We start from the raw sequence: 21904 nt of genomic DNA, 5'->3' as shown, positions 1-21904 counted from the left end.
CTGCAGGAAGCAGAGGGTGGGGAGGAGGTGAGAGCGTGAGTGACTAAGACAGAAAACTTGGTCTATGTAATTAGATGCTTAGGACGATGAAGGAATCAATGATTTATTGCATATGAAAAAAATGTCTTCATCTCTGAGACTCCAGTTTTTTTATTTATAAATAAACAGGAAAAAAACATATTATTGTCCTGGTAGATGTTGCAAAAATGTCCTCAGTTTTTTACCTCTCCTTGTAACCACGCCCTTATGATGTGACTTAGAAGCTCCTCCCCTCGGGAGATGGCGTCTACTTCCCTGCGCGGGAGCCTGGGCTGGCCTTGGCCTTGTTTGGTCCGCACTGTGCAAGCGGTGTGGCCGGTTCTGGGTCTAGACCTCAGGAGCCCGCAGTGTTTCTTCTCTCTCTCTCTCAGAACCCTGCCACCACTGTGTGAGTCAGCCCGACTCACATGGTGAGAGACGGTGACCCCATCACTCCACTGGCCCTATCACTCCACCGACCCAGCCACCCGATACCGAGACCCTCGAAGACCATCCTAGACCGATGCCAACCTAGACCCAGCCAACCACCAGCTGACCAGACACAAGTGAGCCCGCCCGTGAGGTCAGCAGAGCTGCCCAGACTCGCGAGCAGGAAGAAATGCGCATGGATTCAAGCCGCGGGCTTCCCTGGGTGCTTGTTACGCAGCATTGTTGTATACCTAATCATGGATATTGAATGCCTGTGTGAGATCTAAACACACGCCCACGCACGAACTGCTTTACTTTCGCAGGCTACACGTTAAAGAGAGAAACGCACAAGTCCACCTTCATACCTGAGGCAGGATAGTTATGCGGAAGGATCTGCTGGAGTTCTCGTCTCGCAGGTAGATGGAGATCTTAGGGAAGTAAGACCAAGGTGTTTCGGAATTCGTCCAGCACGCCAGCTGGGACCCGGTCCAGAAACCATCAGAGAATTCTGGAATCTAGACAAAACAAGATCATGGGAGATACAATGACTCGTCTGGTGCCTCAACAGGAACCGGCTCCGAGCTGTCCCTGTCACCTCGCCAGATGCCCACGGGGAGAAATGGTGTTTGATTTGGACAGCTCAGCGAGACATCAGTCCTCTAGAAGAGTAACAGGCAATGACAAAGAAACAACTATTAAAATTACTGAGGCAGTGGAGTACTTACTAGCATTAGGCACCATTACAAGTGTTTTGCAGCAATAATTGCTTTAATCCTCAACCACCACCATCATCAGTGCAGTAACATTATCCTCTCTAGTTAATGAATGAGGAACCCAAAACACAGAGAGGTGAAGCAACTTGCTCAAGGTCACACAGCAGCTGGCAATGACTCTTTAGAAGAAAGGCCTGATCCTAAATATGACGCTCAAGGCCTTTTGTGGCATCACTCTCCTCTGAACTCCCTGCGCCCAGCAAGTTTCCTTCTGGCGCAGAGCCCTGTGTGGGCTCTCCGCTCCTCTGAAACATCTTTCTCCTCCTCCAGGTCTCAGCTCCGATGATGCCTCATCCAGGAAGCCCTCCCTGACTTCCCCCCAGAATGCTGGTACCTCCTTGGGGGGTCTCCCCTCTTTGTAGCAGGTCCAGTTTTACATTTCTTGGTGTGTTTGGTTAACTTGTTTCCTGCACTAGGATCTGAGTCCCCTGAGGACAGAGGCCCGTTGTCTGCACCCGCCTGTGGTCCTAATACTTAGCCCATCAGGGAGACTCAGGAAGGAATTCTGGGAAATATGGACAGGCAGGAACACAGAACACCCACCTAAGCCTCTCATCACCGGCCCGGAAAAATGACAGCACTCACGCATGCCACTGGCTGCTGAATCTTTAAGTTAATTGCAAGTTCCAGCCGTGCCACCTCCCCAGGCTGTGCCATCATTCCCAGGCCCAGTGAAGGTGCCCAAGCAGGCTGGCCCCGTGCCTGCCAGTTCCCCGTGTTGGAGGCGGCTCTTCTAACACATCCAGCTCAGTGCCCTGCTCAGGTGACAGGTGGAGGAGCATGTGATGGGGACAGAGTTAGGAGGCTACTGATGGGAGGAAGAGGGCTGTCAAGGGCGTGTCCCTGAGGAAGAAACCCCTGGGCAGAGTTGAGGGGCAGCTGGGCGTCAGTGAGGCATGGTGGGGGAGGGCGGGCAGAGCATGGGACCCACCCCACTGTCCCACACGGATGACAGCCATGGCGGCTGGCCCAGAGGACAGGAAGGGGCCTGAGACAGGCTGGGAGGGAACCAGGCTCACCTTTGTGCGTTTATCAGAAACCATTTATCAGAGATCTGAGCCCTGTGGCAGGTCGGGTGTCACGGAGGCATCCAGGTGGGATTAGTGTCGGTCCCTTATTCTCCAGGCCAAGGATAGACAGCCATTTCCAGAGTCACAGACGGGCGGGTGGGATTGCTTAGGGAGCAGAGGGGCCTAGGACCCACCCAGAGAAATGGGCCAGCCCCCCACGAAGGGAAGAGGTGCAGGGAGGTGGGTGTGATGGAAGCAGAGCCAGGTAAGCAGGGGTGCTGCAGAGATGCAGCGAGGCAGAACTGAGAAGACCGCGGGGTCACTGCCGAGTGAGCGAGACACAACCACACATACGGGTGCCCGCTCCCCCCCGGGGGTGACAATGGGAGAAAATCCCCTGTGCTCTCTTCATCTACTGCAGGTTCTCGCCCCAGACTGGGAGTGATTGATCTGTAACATTTCTAAAGCTGGCGTTAATATATGTTTTTCCTTTTATAAAAGTGAAGTCGATTTGAAATATGTATCCTAGGGAAGAACCTCTTGTCCGATGGGTTGCTAAGAGGTGGGGTGGTCATTTTGCTGGGTTCCGAAGCGCTCAGGGTGGCTGGGCCTGCCCCTGGGCACAGAGCTCCGATGGCAGCGCGAAGGTCCAACTGCCATAAAGAATGAGGCTGAGAGCGACCGAGTACCTCACCCAAGGGGCATGGCCCAGACCTAGGTGAGACCACCTGCCTCCAAAGAGGAGTCTGAGAGGCGTTCAGGGGCTAAGACACCTGTCCTTAGGGGACAGTTTCGACCTCAGGTCACAGAGCTTTTAAGTCAGGAGTTACATGAACATGGGGTCATCCTGCTTCTGTATTTTAGAGTTGCAGAAGCCAGGGTTCAAGCCACCTGGGCAGGAATGGAGCCCAGGTGTCTACCATACCCCCCCCCCCCCATTTCAAAATACACACCTACAAACCATTCATTTGTAAAATCTCATCTCCCGGAGCCAGAGCCCAACATCTATCTGTACTGTAACTCTCCCAAGCCCTCCCGCCCTTCCTTAACCAGCAAAAGAACCCGCACCAAGAGAGAGCGGCTTAGATAAACCCAGCAGATAGAAAGAACAAACGCTTCTTTGGTGCACACACAGTAAGACAGACGGCGCCGGCCCCTCCCCCCCCAGCTTTCCCCGCCCCCAGACACACAGCCTTCTCAGGTTTCTCCTTCTTGACGCAGGCGCCAAAATCACAGGATCATTTCAAACAGAGTTAGTCATTCCTACCCTTCTACCTCGTGGGTTTCCTACAGTCAGTCACCGCTGACCACCTGATGGGATGACCTCAGGATGCCAACGCCTGGCCGCCACAGCCCCGCGTTCTCACGGCTCAGCTCGGGAGAAGGGCTGACTTCAGGGCTTGCTGGAGTCACACGCGGATGCTGCAAGCGTTTCCTCGGGACGGCGGGAGAGCATTTATAGCTCAGAGCATACACGTGAGCACGCGCCTGGTGACTCTGCTGAGGGCATTTTCACTATTGAGGAAAATCGGCAGATCGCTCCATATTTCAAGGAGTCTGATTTGCAGCTAGCGTTCTAAATTGAAGGCACTAAAACCTTCACCTGCCACTTTTTTTTTTTTTCCCGGATTCAGCAGATATTGGACTGCTCTGGGCTGCTGCCCTGAAGAGCTTTCAATTCCAAAAGGGCCTCGGGGTTCTTTCTTTTTTATTTCCCCTCGGTGTTCTTTTCATTTGCTGCTCTTTCCACAGCGGTTTTAGACTTTTGAAGTTTTGGTTCAAGGCAACCAAAAGCCGTGCCTCCCTTCCCAGGTTTCTGCTATCACCTGGAATAAAGCAACTGACATACATGTTCCTGTCAATGGTTCTTTGAATCCGGCCATCCCAACAGAGATAATTGGCCCGAGTTAGTCCCAGCATCAAGACTGTCCAGGAAACACTCATGTTTAGTGACTTTGCAAAGGTGGCACTGCGTGGACAGATGCTTGTAAACACACCCAAGAAGATGAGGGAAATGTTTATCTCACGTACAAACAAACAGCAGCGGCCTTGTGCTTTGGACGTTATCAGAAGCGTCTCTTTACCGAGAACCTATGTGCTGGACCCTTGACCCCAAACCTCACAACAACCCCGCAGAGAGAATGTGGAGGCTGTCGGGGGGCACGGGTCCCTTCCCAAGGCACTCAGCTAGTAAGCGCCTGAGACTAGACGAGACTCAGTTCCACCTGACCCCCAAGTTATGTTCTTTCCCATCAGTGACGTTTGGTCCACTCTGTTGTCCCAAATTGGAAAGTTGGGATCACACCGGGAATACCGTCAGCCAGGTCCACGAAGGGCATACTGCCCTTGACCGCGAGTCACTTGCGTTTCAGAGCCCGGCCGAGCGATAATTACCCATTTGGCTGATGGGCCCTTGTGCTCTGTGAGTCACATTATTTTATGGGAGAATCACAATCCCAACACGGCTTGAATGAAGGCCAGAAAGGATGTACAAGTTTGAGTTTATGTGTTTAGTTTTAAAGGCTACAAACATATCCCTGGTTTACTATTTACTTCAGTGTAGTATATTACCAAGTGTTTTTGTTCTTAGAATAAAAAAAAGTACTACTGGGGGCGGCCAGTTAGCTCAGTTGGCTAGAGCGCAGGCTCATAACACCAAGGTTGCCGGTTTGACTCCCACATGGGCCACTGAGCTGCACCCTCCACAACTAGGTTGGAGACAACTACTTGACTTAGGTTGGAGACAACTACTTGACTTGGAGCTGATGGGTCCTGGAAAAACACACTATTCCCCAATAAAATTTCTAAAAAATAGAAAGTACTACCCCAACTACACTATTATTTGAAATATGAAAAAGCACTTCACCTTTAGATCCAAGTGCTCTCAGGTTCAAATGAAGGAATTATGTGCTGGTTAACAGTAAAGAATAAGATCATGAACTTACTTGATAGTTTTAAAAACAAACAACCCTTCCAAATCCCCCGATGGAGGCAACTAGAATCCATGGTAACACTGCCCAGCACGGGCCGTGCCCTCTGAGCTGCATCAGTGTCCTGAGAACTCACCAGAGACGTGCTGGCCACGGCTTCCACCACTGCATTGAATACCTTCAGGGGCAGGCGCAGCAGTGTGGTGCCGCTGTCCACGATGGCCTTGTCCGCATTGTACTAGAAGAGGGGAGGGGTGGGGAGAGGCACATGAGGGACGCGGCAGCTCACAGCAACACATGGCTCCAGCCCTCTGTCACTGCATATCTGTTACATACAAACGCAGGCAGCCACCCGACCTCCTTAGCGGCTACAAGTAATTTCATATTCCCAGAACTTGGGAACCAAAGATCTCCTAGCCCAACACTCTCTTTTCACAGATAAAGAAACTGAGGCCAGAAAAGGGAAGTGACATGACCAAAACCAAGAGCCCTCCCAATGCAGAGCTTGTCCCTTATACAGAGACGCCCAAATGCCCCCCTCAGGGAGCCCCCACAGGCAGAGGGAAGAGCCACGTGTCTGCAGAGGCTGAAATGACATATTAAAAAGCATTTACAGAAATCACACAAAATCAACTGACTGTTATGCTTCCAATGGAAAAAGAGAACCTCCCCCCCTTCTCACACTCACACACACACACACACACACATGCGCGTGCATAGCACAGAGTTTGGATTTTATTTTAGGCCCTCTGATTCTACCACTGGATTCTTTAATAGCAAACAAGTACCTTTTGACAATACACAGATTTGTAGACTTAGCGTTGAAGCACTGTCACGATGGAATGGACCATCATTTAGCAAGTTTTCCTGGGTTTCTCAGGGGTGTCTGTGTACATGAGAATTTGTGGTGGACTTGGACGGTGAATGTGAAAGCAAGTGACGAATAGGTTGGAGGTATGAAGAAGAAATACAATGGAAATGCTGGTGGTTTTTATAAACCATTCTAAAAATGTTGCAGCAGACTGAGGCTCCCTCAAGTCATTGTAATCGCAATGCCATTATGTGCCACAAATAAGCCAAAATGAGTGAGTGGGTGTGACAAGGTTAGGAAGAGAGCCGGCCGCACAGCGCTGTGCATCTGCCTCGTTGGAGCACTCTCGGGCTATACGCATCATTAGAGAGGCACTTTCCTCCGAGTGAGAATTGTGTACTGGGGGCAAGGGGCTGGCTGCGAACGGAGGACAGAGCCAATGATTTATGTGTGGCTGCATTTTGCGTATGTTTTAGTCCCTCTCTGCCCCCTCACCTGTGTACTGCATCCTCTTTGACAGGTTAGGCACCATGAGGCCAAGGTGCCTGGGGAAAGGTGTGGCTCTAGGTAGATCTCCTCACCACCACTTTATGCTAATTTCCCCCTCATAAGCCAAGCGCTGGTAAAGACGCCTTTTTTTTTTTTTCTTAGAGGAGGGGTCATTTATTTAAACTTTCATACAAAAAGGCCCTGTAACTTTTAATGTCATGAATCCTTGATTTATCTTGTACCTTCCGATTTCATATTCAGGTCCCAGCTGTAACAGGTAGGTGACCCAGCCACACACAGACAGGCTGGTTCAAAGAGTGCACAGTGTAGGTACCTCTCTGCAGTCCAGATTCAGACTCTGGCCTCCGATTTCCAATTTCAGGATTTCTATCTGATAATACCACTCCTCCTTAATAGGGGTATACCAGATGTCTCCTTTGTACAAACTTGGTTCAATTCCACCCAGGACCTGAGAAGGAAAATATTCACAGGTATGAGGAAAAAAATATTCACAGGCACGTAACACATTACACAGAGCAGCAGCCACTCGTAAGGCGAAACTTCCCTGGGATCGGTACTTTCACTTAGTTGTGATGTTACAAATTTATGTAGTTGAAAATGCAACAGGGAACAATTTGACCTCTGTATCCAAAGGTCAAACAGTATCCTGCTCCAGTCTAATCAAGACACTTCGGCACTTTCCTTAATCTAAAGGAAGTGCACACATTTCCAGCTTCACAATGTTGAGATTTCTCCCCCAAGGAAACACAATAAAATAGTTAACCAATCTACTGTAAAGTAGATGGACAAATAATTTAGTTCCTCAGAAGACAGTGGATGACCCCACACACCTGCACACAGAAAGCAGAACAAAACAAGTCCCCTAACCAAAACTTCATTTTGCTAAACTACATAACATTACAGATCCTGGGCTACCCTGTCCCCTGAAAAGAGGGTAAAAAAGGTGGTAAGAGCAGGTGCACTGTTAGCGAATGAGAGCAGCTGATCCTGCTTCTCATAATTGGAGAGCCAAGGTGTGGGCAGCACCCACCCAGAGAAAGACCCCTGGTGCCTTCTCCCTGTCACCTCCTGCATTAGGCATCGGGTGCAGGGTCCATCTCGGAGATGCTTGGGCTAGAGCACACCTACAGTGCTGACGGCCTTGATTCTGTCTCGTTAAAAACAATTTTGTGCTGGGCTGGCCAAGTGGCGCATTGCTTAGGAGTTGGCTTGGGACGCCAGCTCTGAGCAGCAGGGCCTGGGTTCGGATCCCACATGAGGGCCAGTGATGCTGCGCCCTCCACAGCTAAGATGGTGAACAACAGCTCGACCTGGAGCTGGGCTGCTGTGAGTCGCCAGTGACGGGGTAGGCTGCAGTGGGGCTGGCCGGCAGCGGGCATGAGCTTTCGTGAGCTGCCATGAGCCACCGTGGGTGGCCGTCCAATGGCCGGCAAGCGACTGCCTCACCCGGGAAGAGCACAATGATAATACCAACATGGGCCAGTGAAGCGACATCCTCCACAACTAGACTGAAGAACAAAAGGACAGCAACTTGTCTGTTCCCCTTCCCTGATGCCCCAATGCTGTTCCCTCCCCCAATTCCCCAATAAAATCTTTAAAAAAAAACAAACAAACAAAAAAACAATTCTGTGCTGTGTGTCTGTGTGTGTGTGTGTGTGTGTTCAGAGAGAGGTGTCCTGTCTCCCCATCAAACTTATGAGGTCACAGGCACCCCGCTAACCCCCTTGCCCACAGTAAGGCCCATCGGCTACACCCCTCACTGTTTCTCAAAACACTGTTTCCCTCACCCACCAAAACCAGTTAGTCACCTCTTAGAGGAAAAACTTCAAATGCTTGAATGGAATTTGGGGGAAGTGACGAGAATCATCGTTCGGATGGCAGGATGATTAGGAAAGATAAACATCATACCTAGTTTTATCCATTATTAATAGATTCCATAATAAGGATTCCCCAAAATTTCCAGTACACCTATATGCCTAATAGTTGCATAAGACAGAAAGAAGAGTTCCAGCGATTTGGGATTTTTCGCCTCTTTACGACACTAAGATACCCACAAGACTACCTCCGTTGGTACCAGATCCGGCCACGGGCATCCCAGCCCCACACATCTGCATGGAGAAAACGTTGGGGATTTCTGCTTGCGTCACGAGCGAATCAAAGAACGTCTCCAGAGAGCTTGATGGCTGCAGAAGGATGACAAGGGACAACGCTTCACAACTCGTAGTCTAGATGGCGAGTGACACAATGTAGGGGACAGCAGGCATGGTACACAATATCATTTTTCTTTCTAGTTAATTTTTTTCGAGACTAAACAATAAACAAGCTTATGACTCAGTACACTGATTCCAACAGGACTTGCTACCCCCGCGTGTTTCTCCTTTCGGTACGGCTGTGTTGTAAAAATCAGATAGTATTTCTGGAACCTATTAGGACACTGTCACATCTATCATGACTGCCTAGTAAGGCGGGCACGGGAACCTGTGGAAGTGGGTCACCAAGGTATGTGAAGGGCTCTAACCTGAGACGTTTTAGAGCAAGGAGAGGACAGGGTCCCCACGAGCTGCCTTTGCAGCCTCAGAAAAAGCTTATTCACCTCTTTCAGCCACAGTTGTCCATCACAAAAATGAGAGGTGCCTGACCTACGGGGACAGGTCACCCCAGGCCCAGACCGTGGATGCGGCTTAGCTCTGCCAGCTGTGTACTGACCCGTGGGGAGCAGGAAAGTAGCAGCGAAGGACACTGCTATGCTCCCGGGGCTGGAAAGCTGCAGCCTTGCCCACCGCCATATGGGAGTAGGCCTAATTCACTCTGCGTGTCCTTACATGCAGCCACACATTCAGGGGCAGCCCCCGTTTCTCCAGGACTCAAAAGGAAGCGGGACGGTCTGCAAATGGTTCTGACGTGGGGGTGGACCACCGGTGCCGGTGGTTAGAAAGGGGGGTTCTAGGCTTGCGTTTCAGCTTTGGCTTTGGCAACTGGGAGATATTAGGGTTAGTCACGTATAGGGTGTTCGTTCTGGATGAAAACTTAATGGTAGCGGCACAGATGCCAGAGGCACATTCCCACCAGCGATGGTTAGCCGAAGCACGGCCATTTATCATCTGTGAGAACTATGAGGGAGGGACGGGGAGCCCCATTATCCAATGAGGGTAAGTCTTCCCATTTCAGTTCATTCGTTTTTGCTTCCTCCTCAGCTTCTATGCAGTCTCTGGCAATCCGGCGTGACCTCTCTATGTCATCTTTGTCATGCGCTTTGTGTTTGGGTGATGGCTGAGACGAAGGCGTCTCTCGAAATGGGCCGGGTCTGGTGTTGACCCAGTCTGCTGTTTTTCTTCTGTCCAGCTCCCCGGGAGGCAGCAAAGTAAACACTGCCCGGAATTGAATCCTCGCTCCACCACTTGCCAACCGTGTGACTTGCTCCTTTGTTTCCTTATCTGTAAAATGGAGTTAATAATCGGCTCCTAGGGCTGGTCTGGGGCTTAAATGGGTTGGTATCCCATGAAGGGCTTGGAGGAGTGCCTGACACACTGTAAGGGATCTGTTATTATTCTGTCAAGTCCTTCTGCAGTAGCACTGTGCCCCAGAGTCCCTCTAGAGGTCTGAAAGCACACCTGGCCCCGACACCTGCAGTGTGGGTGGTTCTGACCCACAGCCTTGGAGGAGCGTCTGGGACCAGGTAGGGACTGCCACACACTATCACCACCCCTGAGTGCTTGGTCAACCTATCAGGAGCCCCTGTGTCCAGCCACCCAGGCCACCCTGCCTGTCCGCTTTCCAGCCGTGCTTTCTATACATCCTGTCACTGTCCCCTCAACCCCGGGACACGGAGCCAGATGTTGGTCATCTTGGAATTTTGCAGACGAAAAGATAAAAGGTCACATGAGGAGTCTGGACACCCCAAAAGAACCCCAAAGTACTTTATTCTCAAAGGAAGTTCTACATATTATTAATTCCAGATAATTTAGCTTTTCTCTATCACCTTCAAATAATCAGCATAAAGACAGTCCTACTCACAGCTTTCATTTCAAAGTCACATGAAGATGAAACGTTTGGCCCAAGGTCACACTGCCAGTGAAAACATGTTTAGGAATGTAAGTTATTACCAGTCTGCAAATTCCACGTTAAACTCACCGAGACGAGAAGGGCCCCAGAGCCTGTCGGGGCTCTGCAGATGGACTGAGCCCTGCTCCCGGGCTCTGTGTCCTGGGCGAGGGGGAACCGTCTCTGACCCTGAGTCTGCACAGCTCTAAAATGGGCATGACATGGCTTTAAAAAGTGGGCCTCAAGGACTGAGCTAATCGGCATCTTACAATGTTCTCAGCCTCGTGTCACGTGGGCTGTTCTTTCCCCTTGAGAAGCCACAGGGTTGGGGACCTGCCTGCCCCTAATCTCAGCTCCCTGCACCATTTGCTAGTAAACTTGAGCTGGAGCAGATGTCCTCACAGGGACAGAGGACAGGCTGTCCCTTTGGGATCCTCATGGACCCATGCGGGTTCTGTTGTCCCCTCGCCTGCTGCTCCCGAAACCAGGTTTGTTTCCCACTGAGCTCAGGCTCAAAGCCTGACACTGAACAACGAGAGGGCAAGGTGTGGTGCCTGGTGACAGGCAGGAGGGGTGGCCTCCTTCTGCTCTGCCCGTGTATGCAAACCTGTCGGGGCCACACGCAGTGTCTAACCCACCCGCCTCGGGCGCCCCTCCCGGTAGAACGTCCCCAGGCTGTGGCGCGCCTGCCTCCCTCCTCTGCATCCCTGCGGGACTTCCTTTGGGCTGGCCCGAGGACAAATATTTGCAGAACTTTCAATTCCGTCCTTCTCTATTTTGGGAACATTCTGATGCTGACGGGAGCCAAGGTTCCAACCTTTCTCCTGGGCGCCTCACCACCCCCAGGGCGCAGCAACCCCCAGGGCGTTCAGGCTCTCCCTGCTCTGGCTGCAGGTGTCTGCTCAGAGGTGGTCTGGAGTCACGGGAAGACAGCAGGAGGCTCTCAGCCTGCGGTGGGCACCTCACCTGCCGAGGTTCCAGTGTCACCCGCAGGCTGCGTCTTCATGCAAAGGTGTGAATTTAATAAATGCGTTTTTTTTTAATCCTGTCCTAATAAAAACTCCTCAACAGATACCAAAATCAAAGTGATTCAGATCTTATTAATATTTTAAAACTATACTTGTAAAATAAATAAAAACAAGAGACGAACAAAAAAGAAGTCATGCTATCTACCATATGTCGCAGGAAGGTTCAAAGAATTGTGCCACTTACCTTTAATTTTTAAAATGCTTAGAAATTTCATTAATTGTGTGACCACTGTTTCAACCACATGATTCTCACTGATGGCCCATTCATCGGCCCCGCAAAGGATAGACTTTTTAGAATCTCCTCCCATCCCTCCATTTACTTGGATCCTGGGTTATTCCTACCTTGGCCAGGGCAGCGTAAGCAAGTCCAAGTATCCCATTCCACTTAATCCCAGGCAGAAAGAAGTTCTCTGACTCAAAGATAGTGGCGACGTTGACCACAAAAGATCTGTTGAAGCCTTTTGGGATGGTGATAAGGTCCTCCCCCACCAGGCCGGTCCAGCTCCCCTGCGTGTACTTCACTGTGACATCAAAGCCCTTGGGATGGTACGTGCTGGACCTGGAGAAAGGAGAGAAGGGATTCTGTCTGCATGACCATGTGTGACCGGCCCGCCGGCCATCTTCAAGTCTGCTGTAAGCGGTGCTTAACGAGTAACAGACTGCACGTCCATAGAGTAACATTCCCCACAAAACAGAATCACTAATGCTTTGTAACAACAGTGCTGTCCACACCACAGGTAAGCAGGTCTGGGGCTAATGTGTGACCCCCGAGTTTCACGTCCCTGTGCCCAACGAAGTCAGGTGTTTTACTGAACGGCGTTAACCGTTGAGACACAGGCGAATTTGGGCACCCACTAGGCTCTCTAGCTTTGCAGGGACCCTGCACTGCTGCTCTGTGACACTGGAAGGGGCTGGCAGCTGAGAACAAATGAGGTGCCACCAGCTTGTGTCAGCAGCGGCCTGGGGTTCAGAATCAGACACACAACCAATGAAACAAACAAAGAACAAGCCATACCCACACCACCTCCTGAGGTCGGGTTCCTTCTCAAGGTTCTCCTCCAGGGCCTCAAAGCTGATTATCCTCATAGCCAAGCGCAGCGGATGGAGATAAAGACATGCTGTGACGCAAGCCACTGGGACACTATCTACAGCCCCGTATGCCTGTAGCCCTAAGGCTAGAACTTACTCAGACACAATAACGTGAACGAGGTAAGACAATGGACAGAGCAGATGAAACAGAGGCAGGCAACAGACAAGTAAATACAGAGTTCCAGGCAGCCACAGGCACTCTCCAGGGAAGGAAGCCGGGGGAGGGGACGGCAGGTGACCTGGGTGTCGCCCAGGCCTCTCTTAGAGGACAGGCCTGCATGTGTGGGACCTGCATGAAGACAAGGAGCCACAGGGGAAGGACATCCTGGGGAGAGGACGGCAGGTGTCCAGGCCCCGAGCTGTCCATCCTGTAAGGTAACTCTTACGCCCATTTGAGTTTCAAAACTCTGCTTGAAAATATATAGGAAGGGGCCGGCCGAGTGGCGCGATGGTTAAGAACTGGCTTGGGATGCCAGAGGGCCCCGGTTCGGATCCCACATATGAGGGCCAGTGACACTGCCCTCTACAGCTAAGATGCTGAACAACAGCTCAACCTGGAGCTGGGCTGCCATGAGTCGCCGGCGACGGCGTAGGCTGCAGCCCCTGCTGCAGTGGGTTGCCATGGGCTACCGCTTTGTGTACCAGCAGCCAGCGTGAGCGGCCAGCAGCGCCGTGAGCGGCCGTCCAGAAGCCGGCGACTGATCTGCCTCGCCCGGGAAGAGCACAATGATGGTGCCAACTTGGGTCAGTGAAGCAACGTCCTCCACAACTAGACTGAAGAGCAGAGTGACAGCAACTTGTCTGTTCCCCTTCCCCCAATTCCCCAGCGCTGTTCCCATCCCCCCAATTCCCCAATAAAAATCTTTAAAAAAAAAAAAAAGTCCCTGTTTTAGAATTCCATGAACTAGTGCAGTCTTCTTTGGGCTCAGGGAGTTAAATCAGAGATGATATGACTTTTTTTTAGGGGGGTGGGAGTGGCACATCTGAGAAATTTAAAAATGTTCACAGTTGTTAATTCAGTCAATTGTACTTATGAGAGTCTGATCCTAACGAAACACTCAGGAAGCAGACAGAGGTTCAAGAACAAAGGCAGTCATTATGTTTTATTGATAATAGCAAACAGTTGGAAACCACCTAAATGCCCAGTGAAAAGGAAAGTATTTAGTAAATCACGGTACATTCATATGATGAATTATTACACAGCACTGAAAAACAGTATTTACTAATAAATTTTCAATGACATAAAAATAAAGCAAAAGAAAAACTTATGCATGTCAGAATCTTCTTCAAGGTAATTTATTATAGTCCAATATTAACAGCGGCTGCCTCTGCGTGGTGGGGTTTTGTGGAGGAGACTCTCAGTCTTGTGGGTAGGCCCTTCCACACTTTCTGCATATATAACTTTCATAATCAGGGGGGGGAAAGTTATTTTAAAAATGTCTGGCAGACAAGTTTTGGAGAAATTTAATTTATTCTAACTTCATAATGGGATATAACATATGCAGCATGTTGAATTTTAATACTTACTTCCTATTTTTGCTCACTTTACCATGGTTTTAAAGTGAGAGCATCACGAAGTGAATGTTTTGTGTGCACATCCCCTGACGAGGGCAGGTACAGACGGACACGTGAGGGTGGATGGACCCCGGGACCTTCCAGAAGCTACACACATGAAGTGCAAAGCCTGGCCATGGAAACGGGGACACGCGAAGTTCGGGGAAATGCAAGTTTTAGTGCCAGTGGAAATTCAGGTGGGCTTGACACCCAGCAGAGGCTATACACACTTACAATGAATAGCAACAAAAACAGTGAATTATTCAGCCCCTTTGACAATTCAGGGTCATTCCTCAAGTTCAAAAATACACTACTGGTGACAGAAGAGGCTCATTATTTGGCAATGCTTGGAGAATAAATCTATCACAGGGTCAGCACACCTTTTCTGTAAAGGGCCAGAAATAAATGTTTCAGCTTTTGTGGGTCAGGTGACCTCCGGTACTCAGCTCGGCAAGTACAATGAGGAAGCAGCCACAGACGACACATAAGCAAACATGCCTGGCTACGTTCCAATAAAACTTTATTTACAAAACAGACAGCAGGCCTGACGTAGCCTGAGGGCCCTCGTTTGCCAGCTCCTGATCTAGCAGCTTAGCTACCACCCCCCCAAAACAGCCTAAAGTACCACGACTTTCTTTTGAGAAGTTGTTTTATTTTTACATCTGCTGATATTGACCATCAGCACCTGAACATCTATTTAGCATGTCTTCTATAGGTTTTTGACCAGGTTGCTAGTCCCCTCATAGGGGGGAACGTTCTGGATAGTTTGGAGAGATGAGAGGCAGTTGAAGTTGCACGGCCCAGGCTCCCATACTGGCTCACCCACTTATCAGCTGAGTGTGACCTTGGGCCGAGTTATGTAACTGCTCTGTGCCTCAGTTTCCTCCACTAAAAGCATGGGGATAATATCGTGCCATCCCTCATGGGGTTTAATTTTCAGGATTAAAAGGGTTAATACTGTAAAGCATTTAAGAACAAAACCCTAGAACACAGCAGGTACGCAGCAAAAATAGCTGCTATTATTATAATTACCTAATCACTTGCTACCTTTATTCAATGTATGAGCTACTATTAGAAAGTATAAGCTTGTTTCCCCCTAGAATATGCTCCTACCGTTGCGATGACTGCATATCCAGGACTGTCTCATCCTGAAGTCTAACCACCCCCAGGAAAGGGGGCAAGTGTGTGGGGGGAGACTTGGTTAAGGTGGTCGGGGACAAGGAGGCACCTTGCACGTTCCTGAAAGGTACAGCCATTGTGTGTCCCAGGCTGGCGTTACCCCCTGGACCAACTGCAGGACAGAAATAGTCCACATGGATGCTGTCCCAATGCTGCAGCCACAGGTGGCTATACTGAGCACTTAAAATGTGATTATCGGGTGACAAAAACTGAACTTTTATTTAACGTCAATTAATTTAAACAGCTGCCTGTGGCTAGTGGCCACCCTTGCAGAGAGCACAGCCCTAGGTTCCGTGAGAAAAGGGAATCCTAAACTCAGAGTCCCTGGGATCCTGAAATGGAGCCTCAGACAGCAGAAGTCCCAGGCAGGAGCTGCAAGCAGCTCCAAGCGTTATCAACGTCCGGCATCCTACCTCGGGGCGGGGCGCTCCAAGGCCTTAGCTCTCCATCGTTGCGCTTGCGCATGCTAATTAACTAAAGCGAGAGAGAACCCCAGGTTGGCTTCTCCTTTGAAGACGCCCTTCTATGTGCTCAGGAATAACAATCACTCAAGGGTGTGGGTAGCCAGGAAAAAGTCTGCTCACAGCAATAACATCGCTTTGAACCCAATTCAGGAGACGCTCTGCCTCTGATAAGTGTGTTCAGGGAACGCGGGATTGAAAAGTGAAATCAATTGAACTGAGGAGGAGAGAGCCGCAGAGCATTTTATTATTGTAAAAGAAACCCGCCATTGTTTTCAGAGAACAGGAAAGCGAAGGGGGAAGGGCGGAAGTCCAAGGAGCGGAATCCTTGGGTCATCACACCCAGGGAGGGTCCTAAGGGCTCTGCCGAGACCTCCCTCGGGCGCTTCTGCACATTTCTGATTTTTCGGGGTTGTTGGCCTGGCTCAGGGGACCAGATACCCCTCTTACGCTTCCACGGTTCTGGAAGTGACAGACCAGAGTGGATGGGGCCACCGACGGCCCAGGGGCTGCTCAGTCAGCCTGCGCCACCTGGCGGTGCAGCGACATCCTCAACCACGGCCCCTGCTGGTGGGTGCAACAAGGCAAATCCTCTCCTGGATATGCACAAGACGGGCAGGCTCAAAAACCTATGCAGGCAATCAGGCAAAAATGTATGTCATTGTCACATGGAGAGATGAGGCACTCAGTCTTGGGGTGCGGTTCAGCTTCCTTAAGGAGGCCGCTGGGTACCTCTCTCACATCTCAAGTTCACGCACAAGCTCGGCTGAGGAAACGAACCTGCTCTCTGCTCACATCTGCTCCGTGGGCTTCACCCAGCTGCAGCGCCAGAGGAGACATTTTAATGGAAATGACTTAATTTCCTGAATACATTAGTAGGTCAGAGGGATGAGTCTGCTGGGTCTCTCATCAAGCCGACTGGTTAGAGGCTATTTTATTGGCCGAAAAGGAGGCATATCTTTTCAAACACACCACCTTCTTTGTGCTATATAGTAATTCATTGGCACTCGCGCCGTCATGAAAAGCGGGCTTCTGATGGGAACAAGCTACACAAATGACTAATGGTAGCCTGACGTCTCATTCCATAAATCAAACAGTTCTTGTCAAAGAAACCCCACGCCAGATCTCCAATTACTGGAAAATGTTTCAGGAAGCGTTAGACCTGAACACCCAAAGTCTGGGGGACTTGAATCAGAGCCTAGCGAACCCAACCAGAAACCTCATTGAAACTAAGGGAGATCAGAGGGACAAGCAAATACAGAACTATCAGAGGCCAGGGAGCTGCGTCTCAGAAAAAAAACCCAAAAAACCTTTGTGAAAAATTGAGAAAGGAAGTGTGACTTGGCTCCCATCAAATGCAATAGTGGAAAGCGTGCCTTAGGCCGACTCCAAAGTTAGGGGAAAGCATTAGACGAATTAATCGCACATCATTTACCTAGACAGTACATTATGTCCATAGTTTAGACCTTCTCAATAATAAATCTGTGTTAATAGAAGCCTATGAGAAGCGTGGGGAAAAACAGAGAAAGGGAGACAAAAGCAGGTTGTGTGGATCTATCTAGGCACGGTGGGAGGGGTGCAGCTGATGGAACTGAACTGCCTGAAACTCAGAAGTGATGCCTCAGTCGGACTCAGCTAAGAAGAAACCCACTCGCCCTGCCTGTTGAAGAATGGTTCTCTTGACAAGAAAGGCAGTATCAGATCTAGAGGCCTGACCTGTGAGTCATGTTTTATAGGTACGAAGAAAATTTTAGCAACACTTGCGACTGAGGAAGTCGGGCTGAAGTCTGAATGGCATTAAGTGCCAATGGGTGACACTGACAACGCAGGAGAAGTGCAGAGATTCCCCTGCACTTTTCTGGGTTCTGTTCTTCTCCTTTTACTCGCCCTCGGAAGGAGAAATAGATGAGAACCTTGAGTGCTCAGAAAGCTGGGAGAGAGCCCGAAATTCTCTCATGGGGCCAGCACAGGGGTCGGCAAACTTTTGAGATGGAAGAGCCACGAGGGGTCAGCAAACTGAAGAAAAATTGAAAATGAAAATAAAACGATCATAGTTTCATTTATAGAATTTTTAAAGGATATTATTCACATAACGGCGATTATGTTCAAATATATTTATGGCTCTCGAATAGTTTTTAAATTGTTGTGAGGGACAGGATTGGCTCTTCCAGGGGTCGGCAAACTTTTGAGACGGAACGGACCCGAAGAGCCGCATGTGGCTCGCGAGCCGCAGTTTGCCGACCCCTGGGCTAGCAGGAGGGAAGGCATAGCCATCATGGGCACTACGGACGTCTTCCAGTATCCACATGAAATCTCATGCAAAGAAGCCAGAGAAACTGAGTCTCTCAGTATGAAAAACAGGACCATCTGCCACCTGAACACAAACCTGGCTAGCGAGGTTGGCAGGTAAGTGAAAAGACGTGTCCTGCTGAAGCCTGAGAGAGAACCTGGTTCAGCCAAACGATGAACAAAGTAGAAGTGAAATGAGAAAGACGTCTGGCCGTCTGTAGTCAGTTAACTATCGTACACGTATTAAATGGCACTGTACACAGGATTTGTAATGTTGACTATGATTTACCCTGGAATGTTCCATGATTGTATCTGCACGGTCACACAGTGACTGGGCTGAAAGTGCACTTTGACCTTCATTAAACCCAAGCTATGCCAAAGAACTACCAGGTCACTACTGGGAAAGAAGTAACCATCCACAGTGTTACATTTGAACATGGAAACCCGGATAGTAACTATACACGTCACCTTAACCTCAGCTTTGCTGCGCTGTACTGTTATTTTCTACTGTACCACGTGTCTACAGACGTTGGACAGAAAACAAAATGACTATGCGGGAGGAAGGCTGCTACAATGTAACGGAGCTGTCAGCTGTTATGTGCTGCGTGGTGGGTGTGGGGAATCAGGGTACAGACCAGAGCCCGGCAGCAGGACAGACGTGGGGTAGCGGTTCTCAACCTGTGGGTCGCGACCCCTTTGGGGGTCGAACGACCCTTTTACAGGGGTCGCCTAAGACCATCGGAAAACAAAAGATATTTACATTACGATTCATAACAGTAGCAAAATTACAGTTATAGAGGAGCAACAAAAATCATTTTATGGTTGGGGGTCACAACATGAGGAACTGTATTAAGGGGTCGCGGCATTACGAAGGTTGAGAACCGCTGACGTAGGGCGAGAACTGCTTTGCCAGGAAGATAAAGATTTCTTACATAGTTTTAAAATACATTGAGTTTGCCAGGAGTGCAACTGCTATGTGAATCGAGAAAAGGCGATACTTTGGCGGGGGGAGCTTTAACAAGATTCTTCATCAATTTGTAGAATCACGTCAACAACCCAAGCTGCTTTGGGTGTCTGATTCTACTTCAATCTGCTTTGATCCATTTACACTGGGTGCTGCATGTCATGCCTGTCCGAGGCCTACAGGCTCGGACGTCCCCAACGTGGCTCCTACTGCAATCTAACCAGAGTGTTTCTGTATTGAGGCACTGATCACCTTCTTATATTCCCCACTACACTACATCTGAGCAATAGAATTACATGTACAGGTAAGCTACATTATCTCTGCATTTCATTTCAGAGCATCACAAATCACTGGGTATAAAAAAGGGGGTGCCAGGACTGAAGGTTTGACCGTGGGCAGGCGTCTTGGCCTCTGGACCTCCTGTGTTACACGAGTAAAAATGAGAGGTTTGGGCCAACTGGATATTCCGTTCCGTGATGAAGCATTCAGAGTAAGGGAGGTAGGAATTGGTTTGAGGCAGAGGATTTGGACGAACCACCTTTGCGAAAGGGTAGAGGGTAGCTGGGGCATCATAAGCCCCCTCACGTGCACACACAGAGAAATAGCCCTCTGCCAGGTCACTCCTACTGTGGTTACAGCCGCAACCTCAGGGCACCTATTAGTCTCCACCACAAAGCAATCACTGTCCAGGAGTTTAATCCTGGAATATCAACGATGAAAGGTGATCAGTACACTGAGCCGCGACCTAAGCTATAGGTTCCTTGAAGGAGGAGCCAGTCAGATATCTCTGTAGCCCCCTGAGGCCCCGTAAAGCCCCAGCCAACACTCCCCTCCACCTCACATACTGGAGACCATACCTCTTTGTGCCACCAAATCGGAGACCAAGGTGTGGTACTGGGAGAAGGTGGATGGGCACACTGCTCATGCCCGGCAAGGCATCGGGACTCTCAGAACCTGTTCCCTCCTTTGTTCCCCCCAGGTAAGTTGGGATTTAGTCCCTGGAACAAAAGCCTATGGACGAGGAAAGTGAGAAAGGAAGCCATGAAGAGGGCTGACAGCAGAGCAATGATGTGGCACTTCGGAATCTGTGCACAGTCCCCGACGTTATTCAACAGCCACATGTCAGCCCACTTATTTGATCTGTTGAGTTTCAATTTTAGGGTCACAAAGATAGAAATGAAATCAAAGTGTGTACCCATTACAGTGTCACCTCCCCAACCCCCCTCACTGCCTCCTCTGGAGCTGAGCGCTGACGGGAGGCCCTGCTGGCTGTCCCTGTCCCACCCAGGGCTCCTCCCAGGGCCCGGACCACGCAGAGACCTCCACCTGGCTCCACTCTTCTCACAACCCCACCCACACCTGCTAGCTGGGAGCCTGAATGCTTTGTGCTCACAACACTGACCCTTTCTACAAGTCACGGATTTCTCTCACCCAGAAACACCTCTCTGCACAGAAATGGCTTCCATGAACCACACCTTAACTCCTACTGAACTATGAGGCAATGCAAAGGTGGCTTTTCAAGCAACCCAGGCCCCTGCCCAGACAGTCGCATACTCACGTCCAGCGCCCCTGCCCGCTCGAACCCACCTCCGCTTTAGCACGACAAGGGGACGCGATAAACGTCACACGCTCCCGGCAGCTCCGGTGTAGCGACAAAACCGCTCTCTGACTTGCATTTTTATAAAGCAAATCTCATAAGAATGCACAGACAGTATTAGGAGAATGTCCTATGGCTTCTCCCGGAATGAACACACACACATACATATGAATACAATACACATGAATACACCCACGTGCACGTTTCCCCCTTAAAATGGAACAGACTCTTTGGCTGTGTTGCTCTAGAGCAGCGGTTCTCAACTTGTGGTTCGCGACCCCTTTGGGGGTCGAACGACCCTTTCGCAGGGGTCGCCGGGTACTCGGATGTGGCGTATCTGCATGTGGGCCTGGAGACGGATAGAGGAGCGGTGTCTTGGTTCTTAAGACCATCGAAAATATATGTTTTCTGATGGTCTTAGGCAACCCCTGTGAAAGGTTGAGAACCGCTGCTCTAGAGTATTCTGAAGCGTTCCTGTGGTGCCCCCAAACCTGGCCACACCCAGCCAAGGACCCCTCACTCACCTCTCCGTGTCGAAGTAAGAGTCTATGTAAGAATGCGGGGCACCAGCCACGGCGAAGTTGCTGCTCCCGGTGTCCACGAGAATCTGCAGCTTTTATTTTTAAGGGGAAATAAGAGAAACCATTAGGTTACTTGAATAAGGCAACGTTCTTGAATAATTCTTCTAAACACTAAGTACTAAGAAGAATTTGCTACTTGGAAAAAACATCGGTTAGAAAAAATTTTAAAGCTGTTATAAAATTGACATCTGAACACAGTCCACTAGGAAGCTTGCGGGCTGGGGTGTGGGGTGAGGGAAAACTGTTTCGCTTCCAATACATGGCAAGCCTTAAAGAAAACAAATTCAGTGAACTCACTGGGGTTGCCTTTTAAGCCATTGGTAATTATTAGCCAGGTGGAGCACTTTCTCACCCTGGGCTGCTGTCCGGGTTTGTCACCTGGCTGGGGTCACCTCTGCCTGCCTTTCCAACCTCACTTGGAAACCCCGATCCAGTGGGACCTCCCCGCCCAGCCTCCTCCTGGAAGTTGGTATTTCCTCATCTCTGCTGCATAGCACCTGGGAATACCTGTCACAAGTATCATTTTTTAGTTTTCATGAGGCATAATTTCCATATAATAAAAGTGCAAGTTCTTAGATTTTCACACTGATGAGTTTATATAGGATATGCACCCAAACCAAGACACAGAACTATCTATTTA

The 21904-nt window shown here is 49.8% G+C and overlaps 1 protein-coding gene across 1 annotated transcript in view; it reads right to left on the bottom strand.

The window, feature by feature from the left end:
- BACE2 (beta-secretase 2) overlaps window positions 1-21904 on the bottom strand; it is an 87778-nt gene that overhangs the window by 31076 nt on the left and 34798 nt on the right. The window contains exons 2-7 of the mRNA XM_019626041.1: window positions 21208-21296; window positions 11893-12109; window positions 8536-8664; window positions 6795-6929; window positions 5297-5398; window positions 813-962 (exon numbers count right to left, since the gene is read on the bottom strand). Of these exons, the coding sequence (XP_019481586.1) occupies window positions 813-962; window positions 5297-5398; window positions 6795-6929; window positions 8536-8664; window positions 11893-12109; window positions 21208-21296 (822 nt within the window). The remainder of the gene's footprint in view (window positions 1-812; window positions 963-5296; window positions 5399-6794; window positions 6930-8535; window positions 8665-11892; window positions 12110-21207; window positions 21297-21904) is intronic.

This window comes from Hipposideros armiger, unplaced genomic scaffold (assembly GCF_001890085.2).
Source record: "Hipposideros armiger isolate ML-2016 unplaced genomic scaffold, ASM189008v1 scaffold_653, whole genome shotgun sequence".
Classification (NCBI taxonomy): domain Eukaryota; kingdom Metazoa; phylum Chordata; class Mammalia; order Chiroptera; family Hipposideridae; genus Hipposideros; species Hipposideros armiger.
The sequence above is the reverse complement of the archived record's forward strand: the minus strand, read 5'-3'. Positions and strand labels throughout refer to the sequence as shown.